We start from the raw sequence: 25,057 nt of genomic DNA on the forward strand, positions 1-25,057 counted from the left end.
TGAATATCAGACAGAGCTATAGATTGGAAACGAAACAGACTTAATTCTCTGAAATTGTGGGTGATTTCAAGAGTGTATTGATTATGATCCATGAAACCTTGATAACTCCACATTGAGCTCATCCTCTACAATCTCCAAACTGATACTGGTGAATTCAGAAACTCTGAAACTAAATTTGTTTAATTTTTGAACTGGGAAATTATCAGTACCAGTTCCCAGTAAAATGTTTCATTATTTTCTTTAAAAAGTTAGGATAAAACTGATATCAGTCACTGACCCAGCCAAAAAAGAGTTGTTTTTCTTCTGTACAAACCTTCTTCTGTTACTTGTTAATAGGTGATTTATTTTTCTGCTCAGAGTAAAGCAGCATGTAGTTTGATGCTGCCATCTACTGCCTAAGTGCAGCAAAACATATACTAAATCAGATTGGAAACTACACTGATGAGAAGTCACAAAAAATGTCTTTATTTTTTAGCATGCACATTGTGTTCAGATTACTTCCAAGCAGGCTGTGCCTACGCTAAGGATGAAATCCTAGCCCCATCAAGGTCAGTGGCAAAACTCTGGTTGCTTTCACTGGGACCACAGTTTTCCTCTTGATGTGGATCTAGATCCAGACTTCTCTCAAAGTCAAGATTGTTTGTATTTGGCATTTTGGTTTGGACAGTTCAGACAATTCTGCTAAACCTACAACATACAGGACCCCACTCCACCAGGAACTGGTTACCGTTTCAATGTGAAATTCTTTGCCTATCCCTTCGGCCATGTCATACCGCCATTTGCATACCTCCATTTTCTCCCGAATTCTGCACCGAATTAAACTCAGCTAATTGTCTTCATTCTTAAGGACCTTTGTGGCCTATCCCTGCTGTACCTTTTGTTTCTAAGATGCTCTTGATATGTTGACCCCCCCACACACCTTTATTCCACTAATGATGCCAGTCTTGATTGCCCATTTTAAAATTTTTCAGCAAGCATCTTCACACTTTATGTCATGCTGCCCCTTATGCATGGGACGAGCTCCCTGTAAACATCCTCCTCATTATTCTCCTTCAGATCCATCCTTAAAACTCCCCTCTGCCGTAATGCACACAAAAACTTGACAGTGATTAGGCAGCGGCTGTGATGAGACCATTGCTCATTATGATGACCTGTATCATCTCATTGTTTCCATGGGACTAACTCCCTTTGTCCTCCAGACATAGCAGAGCAGCTTTGCAAGGGTGAGAAGAGAAGCTGCATAGTGAACATTTGGCCTTGCAAGCAGAGGGCCATAGTAAGTGGCCTGGTAATTCACTTGAGCCAGCCCTTGTTTGTTCAGTTGGTAAATAAATCATCTTTATAAATATGGCCTGGGTTTGGGTGAACATACATGGTTGTATTTCCTTTTAATCAAAATAGGGCTTAGCACAGCTGGAAGTGTTACCTTTGTATTTTTTTTTCCTTTCTCAAAGGTCTCAAGCAACTCGTTTCCGCTGGCACCAGCCGGCTCCATTTGACAAGCAGCAAACATGGGCTATAGACAATGTCTACATTGGGGATGGCTGTATAGATATGTGCAGTGGCCATGGGAGGTGCACACAAGGGAACTGTGTGTAAGTATAGCTGTTTCCCTCTGGTGGGTAGTGCTGTAGATTTTCATTCCCATTTTAATGTGTGATTTCAAGGAAATTGCTTGGAAGAAGTATTATTTTTAAAGAAAAGCAGAATTTCTTCTTTGAAACAGAGCGACGCGGCAGCATCACTTGGGAAATAAAATTCTAAGAGGAGAGATAGGTGGGCATATTGGAGTGTATGAGTGAATCTCCTCTGACTTCCTGTGGGCCAGATTTTCCTTTGAGATACATGCCCGTGCTGATGACAATGTGGTTTGGGACTGCACCAAGGTGAATTTAGACAGAGATGGTGCTAATCCTTCCCCCAGCTCTGTGGTGCCCAAAGGCAGTGTACAAGCTGTTCTATCCTCTAGGTTGATGTCATTTACTTCCCTTTCAGCACTGAAATATGTACATGAGGCATTGCCTGTGTAGGGCACAGTCCTCTTTGGAATGATTTGCATCCTCAGGAACAAAGATTATCCCTGGAATTACATGGGGCTTTCACTCCAGTTCCCTATGCCCCAAATCCTGTTCCTTGTACCCAGCCCAAGCAACTGACTGGATGCTGGATATCTCTTCACCAGGCCAGTTTGCAGCTACTCCAGCCTCAGGACTGGTGTAGGCTCAATGATCTAATGCCAAGCTATATGCTGGCAGCTTCCAATAGAGCCTGCTATCCCTTCTTCCCCCCAAAACTCCTTGTGTGAGAGTCATATCAAGCCCCACAGAGCTAGACACGCAGCTACCCAGGCTTCCAAAATTCTTCCGCCCGGCAGCATAACAATACCCATTCTGCTGAATTTGGGACTCTTTTCAGCCACAAATGGCAGCAGAAATTGCTCCTAGCTGCATAATTTTACCATCCCCATGTTCATTAGAAGGAAAATCCATTGAGCCAAGTGCAACATAGACATTTTCTGTATCTGCCTCCCTGCTTAAGGCACTAAAGAACCAAAGTACATCTCTCTGTTGAGATACATTTATATAATATCAGACTATGTCTTTATGTTTGTCTACATTTTTGAAACACTGCCTGAAAGGTGGAAAGATGTTTCAGAGTAGCAAGGATCTAGGATTGTGAAACAAGCTACAGTAAAAGTATCTGTCCTCTATAAATTTGACTATAGAAAATTATATATAGTTCTAACACCAAAAGATGGTCAAACTTATTTGTTTAGGCTTGGCATGTTATCTTGATTAGATTTGTCTACCAAAATACCATTTCTTTTAATGATAAAGTTCAGTGTTAGACATGTCTTATGTATCTGGTGTATTATCAGCTTGAATTAAAACCGTGCACATCCAGGTCTTTACACAATTAACATATCCTGTTTAACAGTAACAGCTTCAGAAAGAGGCAGCAGGGTGACTCCTCCAAGCATTTGCTTGTAGGTGAGACAAATGGCTTCTTGCTCCCCTGGGCTGGAATAAAATTATTTTAAGTCTTGGTGTAGAAAATGTTTTCAAATGAGTTTACTCTGTGTTTGTTTTCCTTTGCAGCTGTGATGAACATTGGGGTGGGCTCTACTGTGATGAGCCAGAGGCAGCCCTTCCAACACAACTTAAAGACAACTTCAATCGAGCTCCGTCTAATCAGAACTGGCTAACAGTAAATGGAGGGAAACTGAGCACAGTCTGTGGAGCTGTGGCATCTGGAATGGCTCTTCATTTCAGCGGGGTTGGTGTTTAACTCTTGCCTGTTGACTGTACCAATGTGGTTGATTTAGGAAACTGAATAAATAAGTAACCAAAAAAAATTATTAGAAATAAATCAAAAACGTATATTTACTTCCTTGATGAGGGTCAAGTTCTGGCAGACTCTGCATTGGTGCCTGCCAGAAACACTACAGAGAACTGGATACATCTCTTTCAGCTCATCCCATCCCCAGCACCCAAGGAGAGGTCAATGTGCAGGTTCTCTGAAACAAGCCATAGAGGGGCCTCCAGAAATGAGCCTATAGACCAAGGCACAGTCCATGGTATTGAGCTGTTTTTATCCACTCATTCATCAATGGCCTACTCGTACAAATTATTTGTCCTTCTGGCAAGAATAATCTGTACAGGGTCTGGTGCTGCTGCTATCTAGGCTGCATGTACGTATTAATACTGCTTTTAAAAAGTCTAAACATACTTGTTTTGGGGGCTATTTAAGGTATATTTAGAACTGAGTCTCAGGCCTGTATTATTTTCTAACAGCAGAAAGCAATAACTTTTCACTGCCTTTTCCCATTAAGAGTTAGTTGACACCACATGAATGCACTGGGCAGCGTGAGTGATTCATAAAATACAGGTTGTCTTACAGAAGGTGTAAAAATAATCTATTACAATTGTTCTGTCTCCTGAGGGTATGGGTCTACACATACCAGACTGTTTACTTTCACGTTACTTAAAGTGTTTTATTCCAGCCAGTGTTGAATAGATGGGGATGAGGATTTTTGTAATCTAGATTTAAGAAAACAAAGATACAGTGGATCCTGAATATTGTAAACATATAAATATAGATAGCAATTTGTGACAGTAAATCCACAGTGCACATCTTTCAAGATGGAAAGTAATTGAAACTATGTTTGCAGATCAGATCATTAATTATTCTGTTTTAGCATTAATTATTATGTTGTTACATGGGACTACAAATTGAATTGTAGAAGCATGTAATATTTTAAAGCTTTTTTACAAGGTAGAATTAGCCTATTTGTCACTATGTAGTCTAGCCATTTTCGTGTCCATAGAGCTTTGACAAATATTAAGTAATTAAGGATTACAGCTCTAAAGCAAAACCATTTTTGTTTTAAAAGAGTAATGAATGACATTATGGTCCTAATTTTCTAAGAGCCTCAAATTGGTCTCTAATTTTCTTGCCTGAAATTTTTCAGCCACAACCAGTTTTGAGCATAAGTAATAGAGTGATGGTATCTAACAACCTTTTCAGCCTGCAATTCAGTTAGTTAGACATGCAAAGCTGCAGTTGCAAAATTAGATCCCATTTTTGGAAATTTTGCTCTGTGTGTATGTACAGAAAATCAGATCTCCTTCACAAGTTAAAAAAATCTTACATATGACACTTGTGATAAAAAAAGGATATAGTATGTTCCATTCTTCTGGCAAAATTGTTAAATTGTAAATAATCATTTATGTTTTAAATGAGAGACAAATTGGAGAAAGTTTAGAGGAGAGCAACAAAAATGATTAAAGGTCAGGAAAACATGACCTATGAGGGAAGATTGAAAAAATTGTATTTGTTTAGTCTGGAGAAGAGAAGACTGACAGAGGACATGATAACAGTTTTCAAGCACATAAAAGATTGTTATAAAGAGGAGGGTGATAAATTGTTCTCCTTATCCCCTGAGGACAAGACAAGAAGTAATGGACTTAAATTGCAGCAAGGGAAATTTAGGTTAAACATTAGGAAAAACTCAGTAACTATAAGGGTAATTAAGCACTGGAACAAATTACCTAGGAAGGATGTGGAATCTTCATCCACAGGATAGAACAGGTTAGACAAACAGTCAGAGATTGTCTAGATAATACTTGGGGCTTGTCTACACTTACCGGGGGATCAACGAGCCGCGATCAATGCATCGGCAGTCGATTTAGCGGGTCTTTACCCGCTAAATCGACCACATATCACTCTCCTGTCGACTCCTGTACTCCACCGGATCGAGAAGAGTAGGGGGCAGTCCCTTTGACCTCGCATAATGTGGACCCCATGGTAAGTAGATCTAAGCTACGTCGATTTGAGTTACGCCATTCATGTAGCTTAGATCGAATTTCCCCCGTAGTATAGCCAAGGCCTTAGTCCTGCCTCAGTGCAAGGGACTGGATGTCCTATCGAGGTCCCTTCCAGTATTACATTTCTATGGTCCTATGATTCTGTGATTATTTTGGTTCAGTCTTATGAAGCCTTCCTATTAAGACGTTTGGCCTTTTAAAATACCACTTCATTCCCATAAAACAACTGAATAATGAAATAATTAAATGTATTTTTCAGGAACATATTCATTGAAAGCATCACTATCACAGCCTTGGTGATTATCTTAACTGACCAGCCACACCGACAAAAATATGTTTTCTTTTCTTTTTTTTTAGGGATGCAGCCGTTTATTAGTGACAGTGGATTTAAACCTCACTAATGCAGAATTCATCCAGTTTTATTTCATGTATGGATGTCTGATAACTCCTAACAATCGGAACCAAGGTGTTCTCCTGGAGTACTCTGTGAATGGTGGCATTACTTGGAACCTCTTAATGGAAATTTTCTATGACCAGTTCAGCAAACCCGGGTTTGTAAATATATACTTCTACTAATTCATTCTTTTGGATTTTTCACAAAGAATCTGCCCTGATTGCTAATATTGCTGTGTGTAAATAATCTTGCAAACATTTATATACCTGATTAACTTGTGTGCTTAAAGATAAGCATGTGTGTAAGTGCTGGCTGGATTGGGCCTCAAACATTAGAGCAGTATACCATCAGTTTAATCAGATGGAGTCTGTGACAGCCAGTTACATTGGTGAATGGTTGACCATTATTCACCAGTAAATGTTAAAGTAAAACTATAGCTAGTCAGAAGAGTTAATTTGATTTATCAATGTCCACACTATTTTTAACTTACATTTATTTATAATCTGATTTCTGATTTGCTAAAGCACAAAGTAGATCTGTTGTCTAAACAGAAGGTCTCTGCCACATTTAAGTCTTATTTTAATGCTGAAGTGGGACTTAAATGATGCACAGGCCTTGGACTGGCCCTCAGTGCACTGATGAATTACTTCCTAATATTAGAAGGAATCAGTGCCATTTTAACCCATGTCTGCATTAGTCGTTTGCTATAAAGGAAATAAGGTAATTGCAATAAAACATTGTTATATGATCAGTGTCTCCAGCTTTGAAAATAAACATCTTAGTTAATATTAACATCAAATTAATATATTGATTCTACTTCAGCATATAATTTCTTTAAATGGTTTTGGCTCCCTGATTCTCTGCTTGGCTCTGGAGCAAGTTAGAGCAGCCCTGGCGCTCCTCTAAACCTGCATCACTGGCAGTGTTCCCCAAAGGGACTGCCCACTTAAGCATATCCAGTACACACCATACTCTGGCTACTCTTCCTCCCTGTCCCTCTCCACTCATAATACACTGCCTGTGCCAGATGCTGCTGGGACAATGAAATAGGAACCAGTCTTAAAGGCTCTGTGTCCATTGAGGAGTCCCCTACAGTGAGGAAATCTCCAGCAGGGAGAGCTAGGGTTAGATTCCGCCCATTTGCACCGTAGGGCAAATAAGATGGACTTGGTCAAAGAATGTAGCCCAACGTTGTTTAAAAGCCCTATTCAGCTTATTTAAAACTTTGTTTTTTCTTTTCAAAATTCAAGAGATTAAGATATGGCTGTCACATGACTTATCTCCATTATTATATTTTAGCTTTGTGAACATTCTCCTCCCTCATGAGGCCAAAGCTCTCGGAACCCGTTTCCGCTGGTGGCAACCTAAACATGATGGCTTAGATCAGAATGACTGGGCTATTGACAATGTGCTGATATCTGGCTCTGCTGATCAGAGGACAGTGTTGTTAGACACTTTTAGCAGTGCTCCACTCCCACAACACGAACGTTCTCCTGCAGATGCAGGACCCACTGGAAGGATCGCTTTTGATATGTTTACAGAAGACAAAACGACAGGTAAAAGTTTGATATCGATCAGAGCCAAAGAGCAGGAAGTCAGTACAGCTACTTCTAAATCTGATCTTGTTGGTCTCACCACAATGAATGTCAGAGCCAGTCCCTGTACTGTACCTTTTTTTTAACCAACAACATGTAACAAACTGCTTTTAAATCTACAAACTGTGCATGGAGGGAAAGGGGGAAGTAAATATGGGGGGGGGAGGAAATACAATTTTTAAAGAAATCTTGCAGTCAGTTTTTCAAATAACCATTAATTTATACAAAATGGTTTCTTACTAATGAATTCACTTATGAGACATTTCTCTTTAAAGAAAAAGAATTGTCTAGATATTTTTTCTTATTACTGCACCCGTAGCACAGCAGAATTTTATGTTATTGTTTCCAAGAACAAATGTTATTTGACTGAATGCCGCATTATTCTAAAAGGATTTCCTACTCTGCGTATTTGTTTCCTATTTTGCAGATATTTGCTAGCAACGATTTTTTAAATAGTTACCCAGCAGATTAAGTTGTTGAGTTATAGCTAGTAAAATATAAATAAGGAAATATTTGTGCATGCTAGTGGGACTAATTAGTTGAAGATATTATGGTATTGTGTAGGTCACACATGCTCTGATTGTGCAATTGACTCCACATTTGCAGACTTCTGCATTCACAGATCTCCATTCAACTTACAAGGGTTTGCCCACAGAGTCAATTGCAGGAGCTTAAATTTGTTTTAAAAAGAGAATATTATTTAGTATCTTATTATTATATAATAAGACAGCAATGTCATGTATGCCACATAATTGCAAAACATTGTGAGCAATTCTCAGGTCCTTAATTCTTATGCATTAAAAATTATAAAAGGAGTACTTGTGGCACCTTATAGACTAACAAATTTATTTGAGCATAAGCTTTCGTGAGCTACAGCTCACTTCATCGAATGCATCCGATGAAGTGAGCTGTAGCTCACGAAAGCTTATGCTCAGATAAATTTGTTAGTCTCTAAGGTGCCACAAGTACTCCTTTTCTTTTTGCGAATACAAACTAACACGGCTGCTACTCTGAAACCTACCATTAAAAATTATGTGAACAGGTTTATGGTCAGAGAATAGCATGGGCTGTTCTGAATGTTAAGTATAGACATATGGGAATGATGAATACTAAAGTACTCTGGAATTTTGTAAAGAACAATACTAAATAGTTTGTACATAGTTAAAGACTTAATCCATTGCTCATCCTTAGTGGTTAACACTGTTTACTGTTTTCTTTATGTAATGTTGCAGTTATACAATATTGACTTTAATATTTATTTTCAAGTGAATGAACATTGGCTTTTCCATGATGATTGCTCAATTGAAAGATTCTGTGACTCTCCTGATGGTGTTATGATCTGCGGTAGCCATGATGGCAGAGAAGTTTATGCGGTCACCCATGACCTAACTCCTACAGAAGGCTGGATTATGCAATTCAAGGTAAAATCTTTATAATCAAAATATTATGCATAATTATTCTAAAACAGCCTGTTTTCCTCAGAGCAGGACAGATTTACAGGAAACGGCCTGATATGTGTTGCATAGACCAGGATGTCTGCACCACTGTCCCCTGCTGAAAGGCGTGGCGCTGCTCACATATTGTTATTGTTACCTTCCAGTGGTGACCTACAAGCAGGCTGTTGGTTGGTGTTGGTGTTACTGACAGGGTACAAAGATAATCCTGAGTTGGTGTTACTGACAGGGTGTAAAAATAATCCTGAGTTCTGTTTCTGATGGTGTAGGTGTGAGAACATGATGCAGCTATGGGATTTGTTACAGATACACCAAGTGTGTTTTGTCATATATGATTAGTGAAGTGACAGCTAACCAAAATTTATACATCAGTATAATTTACTTGTTACCATACAAATTTGGAGTAATTGAGCTTCATGTTGTTTGTTCCTTGGGGGTTGGGTGAGCCCACTAACAGGCTGTGGCGCTAGAATACAGCTACGCCTCCTGTATGGTCACTGTTCCAACATATGGGTTGAAAAAGCAGCCACTTTCCTTCCACATCCCTTTAATGAGCTACTGAATCAGTGTAAGTACAGTTCCAGTGCACCCCTGTCAAACCTGCCCCATATGGCCTCCTATATACCAGACTACCTGAACCCAGCATAGAGAGGCTCTACCAACATACAGAAGTTGCTTAGGAGCCCTCTGCAGCTTGTCTGCCCATGTTTCCCACATAGAACATCCACAAGGTTTAAGTGATGTGAGGGACCTTGCACAGGACTTTTCACTAAGGAGGAAATGTCACCCTTTATTATACATTCCTCTGTGAAATATTAGTATCTTAACTTTTGCTGTAGTGGGATGGTAATAGAATGAGTGCAGCTTGCGTGGGAGGTACTCTGATTTGGTGGATAATGCACCAGACTTGGGAGTCATGAGATCAGGGTCCATTGATTTGTAGTAGGATTTTGGACTCAGTTTCCCCATTTGCACATTGGGATTAATGATGAGATCTATGGATGGCAAGTGCTATATGAATGCTGCTAACTGTTACTAGTGTAACTTAAAGCATAATCTCCAGTCAACTTTCTTGCTGAAAAATCTTTAAACTGTAATCATTCCTCCAGCTCTTTATTGATACTAAGAACTGTTACAATACCAACTTACATATGCTTTTTATCTATATTAGATTTCTGTTGGATGTAAAACTTCAGAAAAAATTGCACAGAATCAAGTCCATGTGCAATATTCCACTGACTTTGGTGTGAGTTGGAGCTATTTAGTTCCGCAGTGCTTACCTGCAGATCCAAAATGCTCTGGGAGTATTTCACAGCCCTCTGTCTTCTTTCCAACAAAAGGATGGAAAAGGATAACTTATTCACTGCCTGAAAACCTAGTGGGCAAGTAAGTATGAAACAACTACTCACATTACCTTGGGTTCAGCGCAGAATTAAAGGAGGACTAAATAGTCTGAAAACCATGGCTATGTGTACACTTCCTTATGCAAAAGATCTGCTCCATGGCCTCAGGTCAGCAAGATACATAAGCATAGACCTAATTTTAAGAACCCTGAGTAGTCCTATTAATATCAACAGAACTATTCATGTGCTTAAAGTAAGGCATGTGCTTAAGAATCTTGCTGAATTGGGGCCCCTTTGTCTATTCGGGGTCCTAAATGCTGACTGATTTTAAAAAGGGGTTTATTCATTATTGGCTCCTGTTTGACATGCAGGACCAACGTTGTTCTGTGAGAAAGGGCTGGATTCTATTCTGGCAACACCAGTGGCATTTTTAACTAGATTCTAATTGCATATGTTTTCAGGCAATAGAGGTGCACGGCTGTAACTAAGGGCAGAGTTTGGCCCACTGAATCTTTATGGTGAGCCAGAAAGAGCACAATTTTGGTTTAAGATACTTGGTTGAGTTTACAGAGCTAGAAATTGGGGTGGGGGGAGTTATTTACTTGTAAGATGAGTAAACGTGACATGGAAACAGAATGAACAGGGACTCTTATGATGCAGTCTTTACAGTCACTTTTCAAAGTTGAACCACTCTTCAGAGTGACTGGGTATTTATGTTCCTACTGACATCATTTTTTTTCCTAGAACGTCCTCCGAAGTTCAAGAACTCCCCCCCGTCCCATTTTTTCCTGTTCTTTTTTTCAATGTGCCCATACCATAGCAACTTTCTCTCTTACGTAAAAGGGTTGGAAGAGGTTCTCTTCAAAGCTGCGCTCCAGAAGAGTTTGCTGAAAAGCACTGCAAAATTCTTCCTTCCCAGCAACCGAGTAATCTGATTTTGCAGCACTCCAGCCCATGCCACCCTAGAAACAAGAGATCCATATCAGATTTCATGTTTCTTTGTGGCTTCTCTCTTCTCCTTAATACAGTTTTGCTGGATGATGCACTTCCATTCTTTCAAAGAAAGGATAGAAGAGATTTGGCTTTCTATAAACATAGGGCAACAGAGTGATAATGAAAATCACCTGGGGTTTTTTCTACCAAACTTAAGAATGATTCGTGGTCTGAACAAATTGCAAAATTATCCTTTCTTATCTGCAGTTCAGAGCTGTACTGCATATTCCAATCTGTCCAGAGACCCAAACTGAATTACAGGGGGAATTTTGACTTTAGACAGTGAAAAATGCTACCCGAATTATCTGTGCATATTGCAACAATATATTTTTCTAGTATTAAGCACTATGAATTGCATTATTTGAATAATCCTTTTAAAATTAAATCATCTCAGAAGAAACTAGAATAGAATATTTTTTCCTGTCACCTGTTGACAGTGGCTCTCACAGATCTAGCCCACATATTCTATGTGATCTTTTATACAGGACATAAAATGGATTCCTACGAAGAATGCTAAGCATCATTTTAAAAGGCTCTGATCCTAAATGTGTCTGATTTTATGCCATGAATAGTCCCATTGTGTTCAGTGGGGCTACTCACAGGATTCGGGCCTAAAACAGAAGATTTATACTGGAGTTCAGATGAAACATCTCTTTCTGCTTTAAAAGAAAATAAAACTTCTTTAAACTGAAAACAAGAATTGTGCATTTTATTTAGTTATAATCTAGTATAGTTTAAATAACAACATGTTAAAATGGAATGATCGGTGTCAATTAGAGGAATGACTAATATGCCCTATAGAAACATTTTAATTAACATATCTCCTGCTACAAAAGTGTCTTATGATATGTTACCCCATGAAGTGCTGTTCATAAGCGTATGTATATAGTGTACATTTTTCATTTGTGTAAAGTTATCTTTTTACCTGTATCTGTTTTTCTTCATTCTTGTATGTACAGTCCAGTGAGGTTTAGGTTCTATCAGAAGTACTCAGATATTCAGTGGGCCATTGAAAATTTCTATCTGGGACCTGGTTGTCTGGACAACTGTAGGGGCCATGGCGACTGCCTGAAACAACAGTGCATCTGTGATCCGGGGTACTCTGGTCCAAACTGCTACTTGACTCAAACTTTAAAGGTAACTTAAATGCATATGGTAGTACTGCAAAAGTTTGTTACAAAAAAATTAAATCAATAGAGCTTTAAAAAAAACAGAGATGCACTCCAACTGGAACTTGGAGTCTGACTCCTCTCAGACTTTTGAGATCCTCAAATCTACATTCAGATCTGAACTGTACAGCTCTGGATCATCTATTTAAAAATATATCATTTCTGTATTCTAAAGAAATATCACCTTATGACTAACACCAATAATTACACTATCTTTTCCTTCTGAAGTAAAAAAAACCATGAAACTGCTATTTACCAGTTGCAGTACATTGCTATGTGTAAATGAACAAAACAGTTCTCAAATACACTACTAATAAATCTGCTGTTAGTTCCTGGATACAACTGCTGCTGCAAATTTACCAAGACCAAGTATCGAAAACTCATCTTTATAATAAAGAGGGAGACACAAGTAAACAAGGCACTGAACTCCAGACGATATGAAATTAATTTAAGGAACTTATAAAGTTTCATGTAATTTTAATTTTCTACAGTTGTACTCTACATCCCAGGTTAATACCTTACTGCAACAAAAGGTGAAATGGTATTTGTGTGGCTGAAGATATTTAGATGTGAGATGATGGTGTGTAACAGGCCCAGACATACAGCAAAAGAGTACAGTGTAGGCAAAAATATGCTTTTAGGACTTGAGCAGGTGTCTCCAATTTAAAATACTGTTTTATATTTTGAGGGAAAAACTTTAAGAATTCCCAAACTGTATTAAAATTACAGCATTCCCCTTGCTCAGGTTTCCTGAACCACATTTATACACGATGTTGTCTGTACATAATCTACAGAAGAGAGATGTTGGTTGAACCACATTTTTTCCAAAGGAAATGCAAACCACACAAGATGTGAATTTAAGTGCAACTTGAATTATTGGTATTCTTATTTATTACTATTGGTAGTGGTAGTAGTAGTATTTTAAGGTACCAGTTACATAAATGTAAATTAGTACCACATCGCTATAGGAAATGGATCAATTTCCCTCCTTTCCACTAAGATTAAAGCCATTTACTTCTCATATATTCAATTTAAGGATTTACTTGCAGAACATTACTGATACGGCCATTTTACAGGCCATTGCTTTTGTTATCCTGCCAGAAGAGGTGACTCTTGCAACACACCCAACTAACATGGTGGAATGTAGAAACAGAGGCAGCTCTAGATCATTTAAGGGTGGCTTGTAAACTAATCCCTTCATCTATGTCTTCATCTGTTTGTTATTTTTTATTGATGATGTGTGACTAGTATTTAATATAGGGTGAAATCCTGATTCCATTGAAGTCAATGGGAGTTCTGCCATTGGTGTCACTGGGGCCAGGATTTCATCCCTGATATTATTTCAGCTCCCTGATTAACTGACTAAAACTTTTATAAATAGGAAGATGGAACTTAGAGAGATTCCCATCTGGGCTTTGTACAAATACCCGTGGCACAAACCATTACATAAACATATATTCACAAGTAATCCAAAACTTTCACTTTCCACATTCACTCTTGTGGCCAACACATCACTTGTACAAGTACTTGTGGGAAGAATATAAAAAGGGTGACGAATTCCATCAAAATAAATAATATTCCAAGTAATGTTTGTGAATATATATATATTTAGTAGCTGCACAGCACTGGTCAGTATATACCTATTTTTAAATATTTAGGGCTCAATTTTCCTCTCAGTAGGGCCTCAACCTGGCCTGCTTCAGTGTTGCAGGTGGTAATAATTTCAAGTTTTGGGTTCACAATTGTGCACTGATACAGTCAATGTCGTTTTAGATGTCTGACTACATGCTTATATGCTCTGCAAGGCTGGGACCATGTGTCACTGTATACTTGTACAGCATCTAGCACAATGGAGCCCTGATTCTAGTTGTGTGTCTGGGCACTACCATAAAGCAAATAATTGCAAATAGTAATTGTTCCCATATATCAGGCATTTGAATATCTAAATGACCCTATTTGTGCCCACAAAGCTATTGTGTCTGTAAAAGGCTGGTGACCCTTAACTCACACACAAAAAAAGCAAAAAACATGTTACAGTTTACATGAGTATTTTAAACATACTTATGTTTGCAGTGTTATCATAGCCATGTTTAAGAGAGACAAGGTGGGTGAGCTAACATCTTTTACTAGACCAACTTCTGCTGGAGAAAGAGACAAGCTTTGGAGCTACATGAACCTGAAGAAGCGCTCTGTGTAGCTCGATAACTTGTCTTTCTCACCAACAGAGGTTGGTCCAATAAAAGATATTACCTCATCTAACTTGTCTCTCTTAAACATACTCAGAAAGTCAGTTCTAGCTGGGTTCATTAGAAAAGCTAAAGAGTATGATGCCTCTTCATGGTTGTTCCTCAGATGTTGTTCCTCACATTCCTTCCTGCAGACTTTCCTAAAGGAGCGCTTTGACAATGAAGAAATTAAACCAGATTTATGGATGTCCTTGGAAGGTGGAAACACCTGTACTGAATGTGGGATTCTAGCAGAGGAAACAGCTTTGTATTTTGGAGGTGATACCGTGAGGCAAGCTGTCACTCAAGACCTGGACTTGAGGGGTGCCAAGTATGTCATGTTACCAGTAGAATTTGACATAGCTAATAGATTGTAATGGAGGGCTTCATTAAATAATAACAGAACAGGAGATGAGACAGTTCAGATAATAGGAAATGGAGCTTTTTTATGCATGGGCCACCACCAGAGTAGAGTCAGCTCAGGTAGGCAGTGACAAATCGTTCTTATTCTTACGGTCAATAGGGGACTTTTCGCTGACTGTATGCAATGAGTTATGTTGTTAATATATTATTTGTGTAACACCCGCAGTATGCTTGCTGCTTTGTAGATATATAAGAGAAGGTTCTTAACCTACCGAGTTTACAATCTAAACAGACAATTTACAGACAAAAGTGTGGGAGAGTAGTGATGAATTGGGGGTCTCAGTATAGTCTTAAGTGTACGGGTAACTACATCTCAACCTCACCACCACAGTTGGCACATGGGTTGCTAGTCTCAGCAGAAAAGCTCAGAACTAAATGGGTATGCACCTGCAGAAGATTTTGGTCTCCAGGCGTGTGTCACCAGCATATTTCACAAGCACTAAAAACAAATTTTTTTAAATAGCCAAGCAAAGTTGTTTACCTCAAAAATACAAATTATATTTAGTAATGCTGGACTACAGGGGAACTGGATGTAATCCCATACATTGTTGTAGCTGGGAGGGGTATGCTTTGTGTTGAAGGAAGACAAATATTCAAAAATAATTCAAGAGACTCCCTCCTTTGCATCAAGGTCTGGTACATAGCAGCTAATTCAAGCCTATCATGAGGCTTCTCTAAAGTGAATATGAAGCATTTAACACTTCAACATGGCCCAGGGAACCTCCTCCTGAGGTCTCTCCTCACCCCAAATTAGGGGAGTATGGGAAAGCAATGGATTTGCCAGATATTTAAAGAAACAATTCTCAGTGGTAATTGGTAACAAAGAGCCCAGTCCTGGCAACACTTACACACATGACTGGCTTTTCCTGGCTAAGTAGTCCTATTGAAATATGGGAACATATAAAAAATAATGTGCTTAAAGTCTTACAGGATTGGGGTTGGCTTTTAACAGTTCATATTGCTCAGCAGTATATTTATTGTGATAACATTGAATTGCCCGGCGACAAGACAGCTGTGATATATTACCTCTTGTTCATTAGCTACAAAGGTTTTACCTTAATTGTTTAACATACACAAGCTAGATATATTAGATGTGCAGCTTGTGCACACATGTGTGTCCAGAACTTTAGATGGTGTAAAGTAGCATATCTCCATTAAAGTAGGTGAAGCTCTGCCAATGTATGGCAGCTAAGAATATGGCCCATAAGATACAGGAGACAATAGCAGGTTAGTTTCATCTGCCCACCTCAGTCTATCACTTTAAATAAGGTCTCACTCCTTCTGCTGAATTTTTTAATTTTTGTATGTAGCTCTTCACTTCCCTTCCTTGTGTTTTACTGAAATCACTTCTTATTTTCATTCAGTTCCCTGGTTTCCCTGTTTAATTGCACACACAAATTAATATTTTTGTGCACATGATTACCTGTTTGCACCTACAGATGCATATTTTGCAGGATTTATTCAGACACTTGTTTTTGAAAATTTTGCCCTAAGTAAACATCACTTTTCTTTAATAAAACATTTTAGTATATTGAGCATTTTCAATCTATTTGTTGGCAGAAAACAAATCTCTTGAACTGTGTTTGGCAACAAATCTTCCATATTGTAGGGTACACGGTATTCTGTGAGTAACTACCAACATTTTTTCCTTCAGATTTCTACAGTACTGGGGAAGAATTGGAAGTGAAAACAACATGACAACATGCCACAGACCGACGTGCAGGAAGGAGGGAGTTCTGTTAGACTATTCAATTGATGGAGGCAAGTCAACATTTTAGTTGCATCCGAACAAACTTTTTGAGTATATTCAAACACCGTCATGTTTGAGAAATATGCAGAATTAGATCTAACTTAAATATTTTAGGATTAATTATTCAGAACTATAATCTTATATTATATAATCTAATATTAATATTAAAGTGTATTTTCCCCTCATATTAAATTGTCTTTGTTTCAAAAGAAGCTAGTCCTGGTACTTATACTCACATAAATAATCCCATTGACTTTAGTTTGGCTAATCACATGAGTAGCAATAGTATTAGAAGCTAAGGTTTTCCCAGCAGATTGTAGATATTATCTTATGACTTTCTATTACCTTCCATTAAATTTTTGACAATTTCTACCTTATATTGTTTTACTAATCCTGAATCCTTTCATGATAGGCATATCTTGGATTTTGCTTCATGAGATGGATTATCAGAAATACATCTCGGTCAGACATGACTACATACTTCTCCCAGAGCACGCTCTGACCAATACAACTCGCCTGCGCTGGTGGCAACCTTTTGTGATGAGCAATGGAGTTGTGGTTTCAGGCTCTGACCGTGCTCAGTGGGCACTAGATGACATACTAGTTGGAGGTGCTGAGATCAATCCCAGTCAACTAGTAGATACATTTGATGATGGTAAGGGAGGATGTAACAAGCATTCTCTTATCTGATTTAAGAAGCTTGTGTCAGCCTGTTTATTGAACTAAACAATTCTTAACTGAAGGTCTTTCAAATGCACATTTTAATTTATTTTTCAACTGTACATTGTTTTCTTTTTATAAACAATTACAAGGTTGATATTTTATTGCTTATGTTTGTTTTAAGGATTATTTTTTATTTCACTATGATTTTTTTTAAATCCAAACAGTTATAGGACAGTTCAGTTTATTTCATCTAACTACCTGGATTTGGAAATTCCCACTATGCCATATTTTTTAAAAAATACTAGTATTGAAATCAATTTAAACTATCTGACTAGGGCTGACACTTTAACTAAGACTCTTTGTTACTTATTTACCATATATCATTAAAATGTTGTACATAATGACTCTGTGGATTCAATACTAAGCCTACATGTTTGCTGAGACATTCCAGTAATTGTATGTAACTCACGTTAATAGAAGGAACTTCCCATGAAGAAAACTGGAGTTTTTACCCTAATGCAGTCAGGACTGCCGGATTCTGTGGCAACCCCTCATTTCACCTCTACTGGCCAAATAAAAAAAAGGACAACACACACAATATCCTGTCCTCCAGGGAGCTCATTATACAGCCAGGATACATGATGCAATTTAAAGTAAGGAAAACATTCTTTCTATCCAAAGTAAAGCATACAATAAAAATTCACCTAATTTGTCTGTGGAATTTATTACAGTTTCAAGTAGAATATAAAATTCAGTAGTCTGTTAAATATTTAATAACTTGTTTGTTGGAATGCCAGGAAATACAGTAATAGAATAAAAAACATGGGGTCAGAATGATTGCATAAATGTAGGCAATGTGGTAGCCATGTTGATTCCAGGGTATTAGAGAGACAAGATGAGGTAACATCTTTTGTTGGACCAACTTCTGTTGGTGAGAGAGACAAGCTTTAGAGCTTACACAGACCTGAAGAAGACCTCTGTGTTAAGCTCAGAACTTGTCTCACTTACCAAGAGAAGTTGGTGCAACAAAAAAGATATTACCTCACCCCTTGTCTCTGCATAAATGTTATTTCAAGCCAGGATGGAATGACTGTCCCTTTCCTCGGGGTTGCTAGAGGTATTGATTGCCTGATTGCTCTCTACTGAAGTGAGTGGCGACTGGGTCTTATGCAGAACAACTATTCTTATTCTCATATCTAAGTGAGATGTCATTATAATAGCAGCTGCTGGATGGTTGGGACAGGGAGACAAAGACTGACTGAAACTGAACATTAAGGCAAGATTAGTAAGTCCAGTAAGATGGAGATCTGGGGAATGTGCATGCCATTGCCTATCAAAATGAGCATTGAGAAGAAAGAAACAATTCCTACCAAGGAACAGGCAGAAAAGGAGAGACAGAGTCAGAGTTGGGCAGAAAAATAACGAATGAGATATATTGAAAATCTGAAGGTGCTAAAAGTAATAGCCCTTTTTGTTACTTGGTCATCTGTCATGGAAAAATGGCCCAGAGAATCAGCAAAGCACCACTTGATGTTACTCTTGATTTTTAGCTGGATTTTTGAATGAGGCCAACACATTTTATAATCAATACAATGTAGCTATTAAATTATTATTGCTATTACTTTTTTGTATTGCAGTAGTGCTCAAAATCTGCTAGGCATTTTACAAACAAAAGAGAAGACCCTGACCCAAAGAGCACACAGGCTTAAAAAACAAAGACAGGATGTAACGTATGAGCAAAGTGATAGGCTGATAGACATATGTGTCTTCCTAGTTACATTTGCTTCTTGGTCTTTTATTGTTGTTTTTAAGTTAAACACCCTGTTTTCCATTTCTGCCACAAATTAACACCTTCATCTTCTCACACAGCCATTGCCAGTTTTAGGGCAATTCTACGCTACAGCACTACATCGGCACAGATTCACTGATGCAGCTGCACCACTGTAGCGCATCTGGTGAAGAACGCGCTATGCCGATGGGAGAGCGCTCTCCTGTCGACATTATTACTCCACCTCGGCAAGAAGTGGAGGCTATGTTGGCAGGAGAGCATCTCCCACTGACATAGCACCAGTGTGGATGGCATGAAACTTGCATCGCTTGGGTGGGGGTGAATCTTTTTCATACCCCTGAGCTATGTAAGTTAGATGAACATAAGCGTGGACCTGACCTTAGATTCAATGTCTGTAATCCACTCCCTCACAGCATTTGACCCACACACACACAATCCACCACCTTCAAAGTTACCCCAGGGATGAATTTTACCTACTGTTACTATTGTATACAAAGGGTGTAGAAAGCTTTGTATATCAGCTTCACAGGCGGTCAGCTTACTCAATCAGCCATCTTTTATCTAGATTTCAGTGGGTGTGATTTGTGTTGATCCAGACGAGATGGTACATTCATATTATTAAGTTCTCTTCCCTTGGCTAAATTTTGCTCCTGACTTTCCTATATTTTCTGTGCTCTCCTTACTGCTACCGATGTTATTTCTAAACTAAGGATTCAGTTCTCCTGTACAGCTGCAGTGAGGGCACAGGTTTTGAAGCTGCTCAAAGTCAGATGTTTCTGTTTGTTAGCCATTCAGTAATATGTCAAGTGTATTGAAGTCTCTGAACTTGAGTATCACATAATGTTAAGAGGAGTCATCTGTTTATTTCCTCAGACATACAGCACATTTCTGTTTACAAAGCCTTTTAAAACGATTTAACCTGATGAACCTGAGTATACACCAAACTGTGCAGGCCAAGATTTTCATAAATAGTTACCTAAAGTTAAGTTCTTCAATCCATATTTAGGCACTTAAATAAGTGACCTGACTTTCAAAAGTTCTGAGCATCCAGCAGTTTACACTGACTTTCATAGGAGCTGCAGGGTGCCCAGAACGTTGAAAATCTAACTATTCATGTTAGTGTCTACATGATTTAGGAGTCTAATGTTAGGCACTTGTTGTTGAAAATCTTTACCCCCTAGTTCCAAATGCATTCTAAGCTCTAGTACCTAGAATGGCACTTCCCTTTTTATTATTGTACATTAGAATACAAAAGATGGACATTAGTCTCAGGTTACATGGTATAAAAAGACCCAGATATCATTATTAATATTTCCAGTCTTATGCAAAGATCCACAAAGGCAGCAAAGTTTGAAGTGGTGCACACTTTAGTTTTTAGTGTGTTTTTGTTGGGGCGGGGTGTTAGATCTAAGTTTGCAGTCTTCTAATTCTGTATCTTTAGAAAGAAAGGGCAACCGACAGTTCATTAGGTATTCCATTAAATGTCGGTTGGATCTCCCTGATCTAGCAGTACCTGATCCATTTTATTTGTGTTTCAGATTGTGGTGGGTTGTGAGGCAACTTCTTGTGGTGACCTGCACTCTGTAATGCTGGAATACACCAAGGATGCCAGGTAAGCTGTCTCGATCATTTACCCCAAGATATTGCAAGACCAATGACACTGTACCTGGAGTTACAGCTAATGAGCATATTGCTGGTAAACACACACACACAAATGTCTTCGAAGTATCTCTTGTTTTAGTATGTCGTGCTCTTTGATAAAGGACTATAAATTTTGGGCTAAAGCTATGCTGTACTAGAAGCCTTGTGATGCTAATTTGTAGTTTAACTGGTGACATTATTGTCTTCTGCAATGTAGAATAATAGGATATATGAATTACTTCAAAAAGTTGGACTGTATTTTGAGCTTAAATGCCTTTTGGGTGAAAACAAGACCATGGAGCAAATCCAGTATAAAAGGGCTCTTCTCTGACCTCTAAAGGGAAGGACTAAGGAAAAGAATTCTCAGTCATAACCTATAATGTCAGGTCACAGGGGCTCCTGGTCTCTGCTTCCCAAATCCCCTTACCTGCACAGATGTATCACAGCATTTCCACCCTGTGGGAGGTTACCATGGCTACACAAAGTTTGCAGACTTTCATACTCTATTTGTGATTACAGTGCATGGAAATTATTGCTGAAGACCATTTGTGGTTTTTTAAAAAGAAATATTGCCATGACCTCTAGTATGTTGCTAACTTCCCTTTCATTATTATTTTCAGTTGTTCTAACAACATATTTTCTTTGCTTCCTACAGGACAGATTCATGGCAACTTGTCCAGACGCAGTGTCTTCCTTCCTCATCTAATAGCATTGGCTGCTCCCCATTTCAATTCCATGAAGCTACCATCTATAACTCCGTCAACAGCTCTGCATGGAAAAGAATAACTATCCAGCTGCCTGATCATGTCTCCTCCAGGTAGGTTACCGAAAGGTCAGCTCACTTTGGAGATATCAAACTTCATCTGTCTAGCTGGCACTGTTAGTATGGAACAACTGGTGAATGTAAAGTGTCTCTCTTTTGTCTGGACATGGAAATGATACATAATGGACACCTTTGGAATTGCTTTTCTTTAATAAAAACTGCTACTGCCAAGGATTAAATACCCATGACATTCAGGCTAAAGATTGCCATTGTGACACAATCATAAGGCCTCATCCTGCAAACACTTATTATTTTGAGTAGTCCATTGAAGCCAATCAGGGTAGTCATGTTAGCAAGCACTAATATTGGTAGTAAGTGCTTTCTGGGTTGGGATTTATAATTGTAGACCAATGTAAATCTTTAGACCGGGTGTTCTCAAACTTCATTGTACCATGACCCGCTTTTGACAACAAACATTACTTCACGACCCCAGGAAAGGGAACTGAAGCCTGAGCCCACCCAAGCCCCACTACCCAAAGTTGGGGGGGCCAAAGCCCGAGCCTCACCACTCTGGGCAGGGGGGCCAAAGCTGAAGCTCAAGGGCTTCAGCCCCAGGCAAGGGGTCTGCAACCTGAGCCCTGCTGCCCAGGGCTGAAGCCCTCAGGCTTTGGCCCTTGGCAGTGGGACTTGAGCTTCAGCCCTGGGCCCCAGGAAGTCTAAGCCAGCCCTGGCGACCCTATTCAAAGGGGGTCCGGACCCACAGTTTGAGAATTGCTGCTTTAGACTCAGGGCAGTATTTTCAAAAATAGAAATCTGAAATTAGGCTTCTAAACCCATCTCCTGGAAACTGATTTTTGAAAGTGCTGAGCACTCAACAGCTCCAGGTTATCTTCCTAGGAGCTGTTGGGTTCACAAAGCTTTTGAAAATCACAAAAGTGTCTAAGTGTGCATTTAGGAGCGTAACTTCTATTTTGGGGATCTTAGCCAGAGGCTCTGTCTACGGCACAAGCCAGGGGTGTGACTCCCCTGGTTGTGTACACACGTTTGCACCGGGTCTCATTGCACAAGTATAAATAGCAGTAGAAAGGGTAGCAGGAGTGGCGGCACGGCAGAGTTCAAACCTCATTGAAACCGGTAGATACGTACTCGGCACAGCTAAGCCGTACCTCCGCTGTCGATACCTGTGCCACAGCAGCTACCCTGCTGTAAATACGCACGCTACTTGATGTGAGCTAGCACAAGCATGTGTACACAAGCAGGGGAATCACAGCCCTATCTGGTAGCGTAGACTAGCCAGAGTCTGCTATCTATTTAATCCTAAAGCTGCTTAACTGAAGATCGTGGGACCACTTACAGAAGTGTGCCCTAGAATGAGTAGTAAATGTTTTCAGGATGAGGCCTATCGATATAAAACTCCATTTCAATGGAATAAAGAGTGCTGGTGTTCTTTAGCGTGGTGTGGCCCTCTGGGGAAAGCTGGGAACTGGGAGCCTGGACTTCTGGGTACTATTCTCTGAGCTCTTTCGCTGACTCAGTGTGCGACATTGAGCAAGACACTTTAGTCTCCTCTGTGCCTCACCCCAAAATGCAAATCTAGCGTTCTTACCATTCATTTTTTCTGTTTCAACTTGTGTCCATATGGTTGAATGTTTCTGTACAGAAATGTTTAAGTGCTGTCTGCAACATAATATGATATTGTGATGTTTGGTATTTGTAGTGCAACTCAGTTCAGGTGGATTCAGAAAGGAGAGGAAACAGAGAAGCAAAGCTGGGCAATAGATCATGTGTACATTGGAGAAGCCTGCCCTAAACTCTGCAGTGGTCACGGATATTGCACTACTGGAGCCATTTGCATTTGTGATGAAAGATACCAAGGTTTTATTTCTTATATTCCTTTATATATATATATATGTGTGTGTATGTAAATATGTTAATCTGGCTCAAATGAAACAAATAAAATAGAGACACAGCCAAATATACTAACTCAGCACTGGAGTGCCTGAGTAACCAGTGACAAGATATAAATTCATAAATAGAAAGACTTTTCACCTTTGAATAACAGCTATCCCTGCCCTTTTTTACCTCCAGATTGAATTACTGTAACTTATTCTACATGGAGCTACACTTAAAGGCCACTCAGACCTTACCAAGTGCAGAATGTGGCCGGCTGCTTACTCTCCACACAGAGACCGTGTTACACCTATGTTCGTTTCACAGAGTACACAGGCTTCCAGTTTGTATTCAAGTTTTTTATTTTGACCTGTAAGGGCTCAGTCCTGCAAGTACAGCACTTGGGTCCTGAGCCATCGAATCTATTAAACGTGTGCTTATAAGTACATGAGTAGTCCCACTTAACTGCTTAAGTGCTTTGTTGGATCAGGGCCAGATTGCTCACCACCTTGCAGGACTGAGCCCCATGACATTGAGTCCTGGCTGACTTAGAGACATTTCCATTAAAGCAATTGTTTCAGGCCTCCTGCAGACTTAGGCAGACATAACTGCATTGGTTTACACTAGGTTCACATTTTGAAGGTTTTCATTGCAAACAGGAAAGCTAGAGACTTAGGTCCTGATCTTCCTCTCCCTGTTACTATGCAAATCCTACTGGAGTCAGTGTCATTACACTGCTGTAAATGAGAAGAGAATCGTGGCCTTATTTTTTTTAAATGAAACCTTAGATTCTCATGCACAGTCAAACAACAGTTTGAACATAATCTGCAATTAGGAAGCAATGTATGCCACTGTGCAGTCACATTATACACAGGGCCCTGCCTGTGGCAGTAACTACAAGAAGTTGAATCTGCAGTTGAATTCAGTCATTTTTTCTCAATGTTTTGATACTTGTCTGTATTATAATTTCGCCTTATCATTTTTAGGTGATGACTGCTCTGTTTTCAGCCATGATCTTCCCAGTTACATTAAAGATAACTTTGAATCTGAAAGAGTCACTGAAATAAACTGGGAAACTATTCAGGGTGGAGTTATAGGGAATGGATGTGGACAGCTGGCACCATATGCCCATGGAGATTCACTGTACTTTAATGGATGTCAAATAAGGCAAGCTATTACTAAACCTCTGGATCTCACCCGAGCAAGGTAACAACACTTTACTATTAATTTGAAATACAACCTTAACTGCTCAGGACAGAAGTAACTACTTATAAAAATGAAATGGCATGTAGAATTGTAATGATAATGATGAATAGGGATGGCTCTCCCAGATTGGCATACACCTCTCAGCAGCAAAAAATTAAGGGCAGCAAAATGTTTAGCAGCTGTCAACTGGGAGTTTGTCTGAATAGGAAGTGACTGTTGGCTGGAAAGGTCAGATGGTTTTAGCACACCCAAGAGAGCACTGTATGTGTAGCCAGCACTGAAGATGAGGCCATTGGCAGAGGCTGGATGCCAGACTGTTTGGACCGTTAGTGAGTGAGGATGCTAACAGTAATTACAGACCCACTTTCGGTATTCCTGGTAAACTACAATTACATTCACCTACCAGCTAACAAGAATACCTTTTTCATCTCT

At 39.2% G+C, this 25,057-nt stretch overlaps 1 protein-coding gene across 1 annotated transcript in view; it reads left to right on the forward strand.

Moving 5' to 3' along the window:
* RELN (reelin) overlaps positions 1-25,057 on the forward strand; it is a 455,527-nt gene that overhangs the window by 413,417 nt on the left and 17,053 nt on the right. Inside the window, exons 47-61 of the mRNA XM_077807865.1 lie at positions 1,455-1,595; positions 3,099-3,276; positions 5,685-5,878; positions 7,021-7,277; positions 8,583-8,737; positions 9,942-10,156; positions 12,066-12,243; positions 14,656-14,831; positions 16,578-16,684; positions 17,086-17,328; positions 17,814-17,989; positions 20,664-20,737; positions 21,422-21,583; positions 23,247-23,404; positions 24,406-24,625. Of these exons, the coding sequence (XP_077663991.1) occupies positions 1,455-1,595; positions 3,099-3,276; positions 5,685-5,878; positions 7,021-7,277; positions 8,583-8,737; positions 9,942-10,156; positions 12,066-12,243; positions 14,656-14,831; positions 16,578-16,684; positions 17,086-17,328; positions 17,814-17,989; positions 20,664-20,737; positions 21,422-21,583; positions 23,247-23,404; positions 24,406-24,625 (2,634 nt within the window). The remainder of the gene's footprint in view (positions 1-1,454; positions 1,596-3,098; positions 3,277-5,684; positions 5,879-7,020; positions 7,278-8,582; positions 8,738-9,941; positions 10,157-12,065; positions 12,244-14,655; positions 14,832-16,577; positions 16,685-17,085; positions 17,329-17,813; positions 17,990-20,663; positions 20,738-21,421; positions 21,584-23,246; positions 23,405-24,405; positions 24,626-25,057) is intronic.

Source organism: Eretmochelys imbricata, chromosome 1 (assembly GCF_965152235.1).
Source record: "Eretmochelys imbricata isolate rEreImb1 chromosome 1, rEreImb1.hap1, whole genome shotgun sequence".
Lineage (NCBI taxonomy): Eukaryota > Metazoa > Chordata > Testudines > Cheloniidae > Eretmochelys > Eretmochelys imbricata.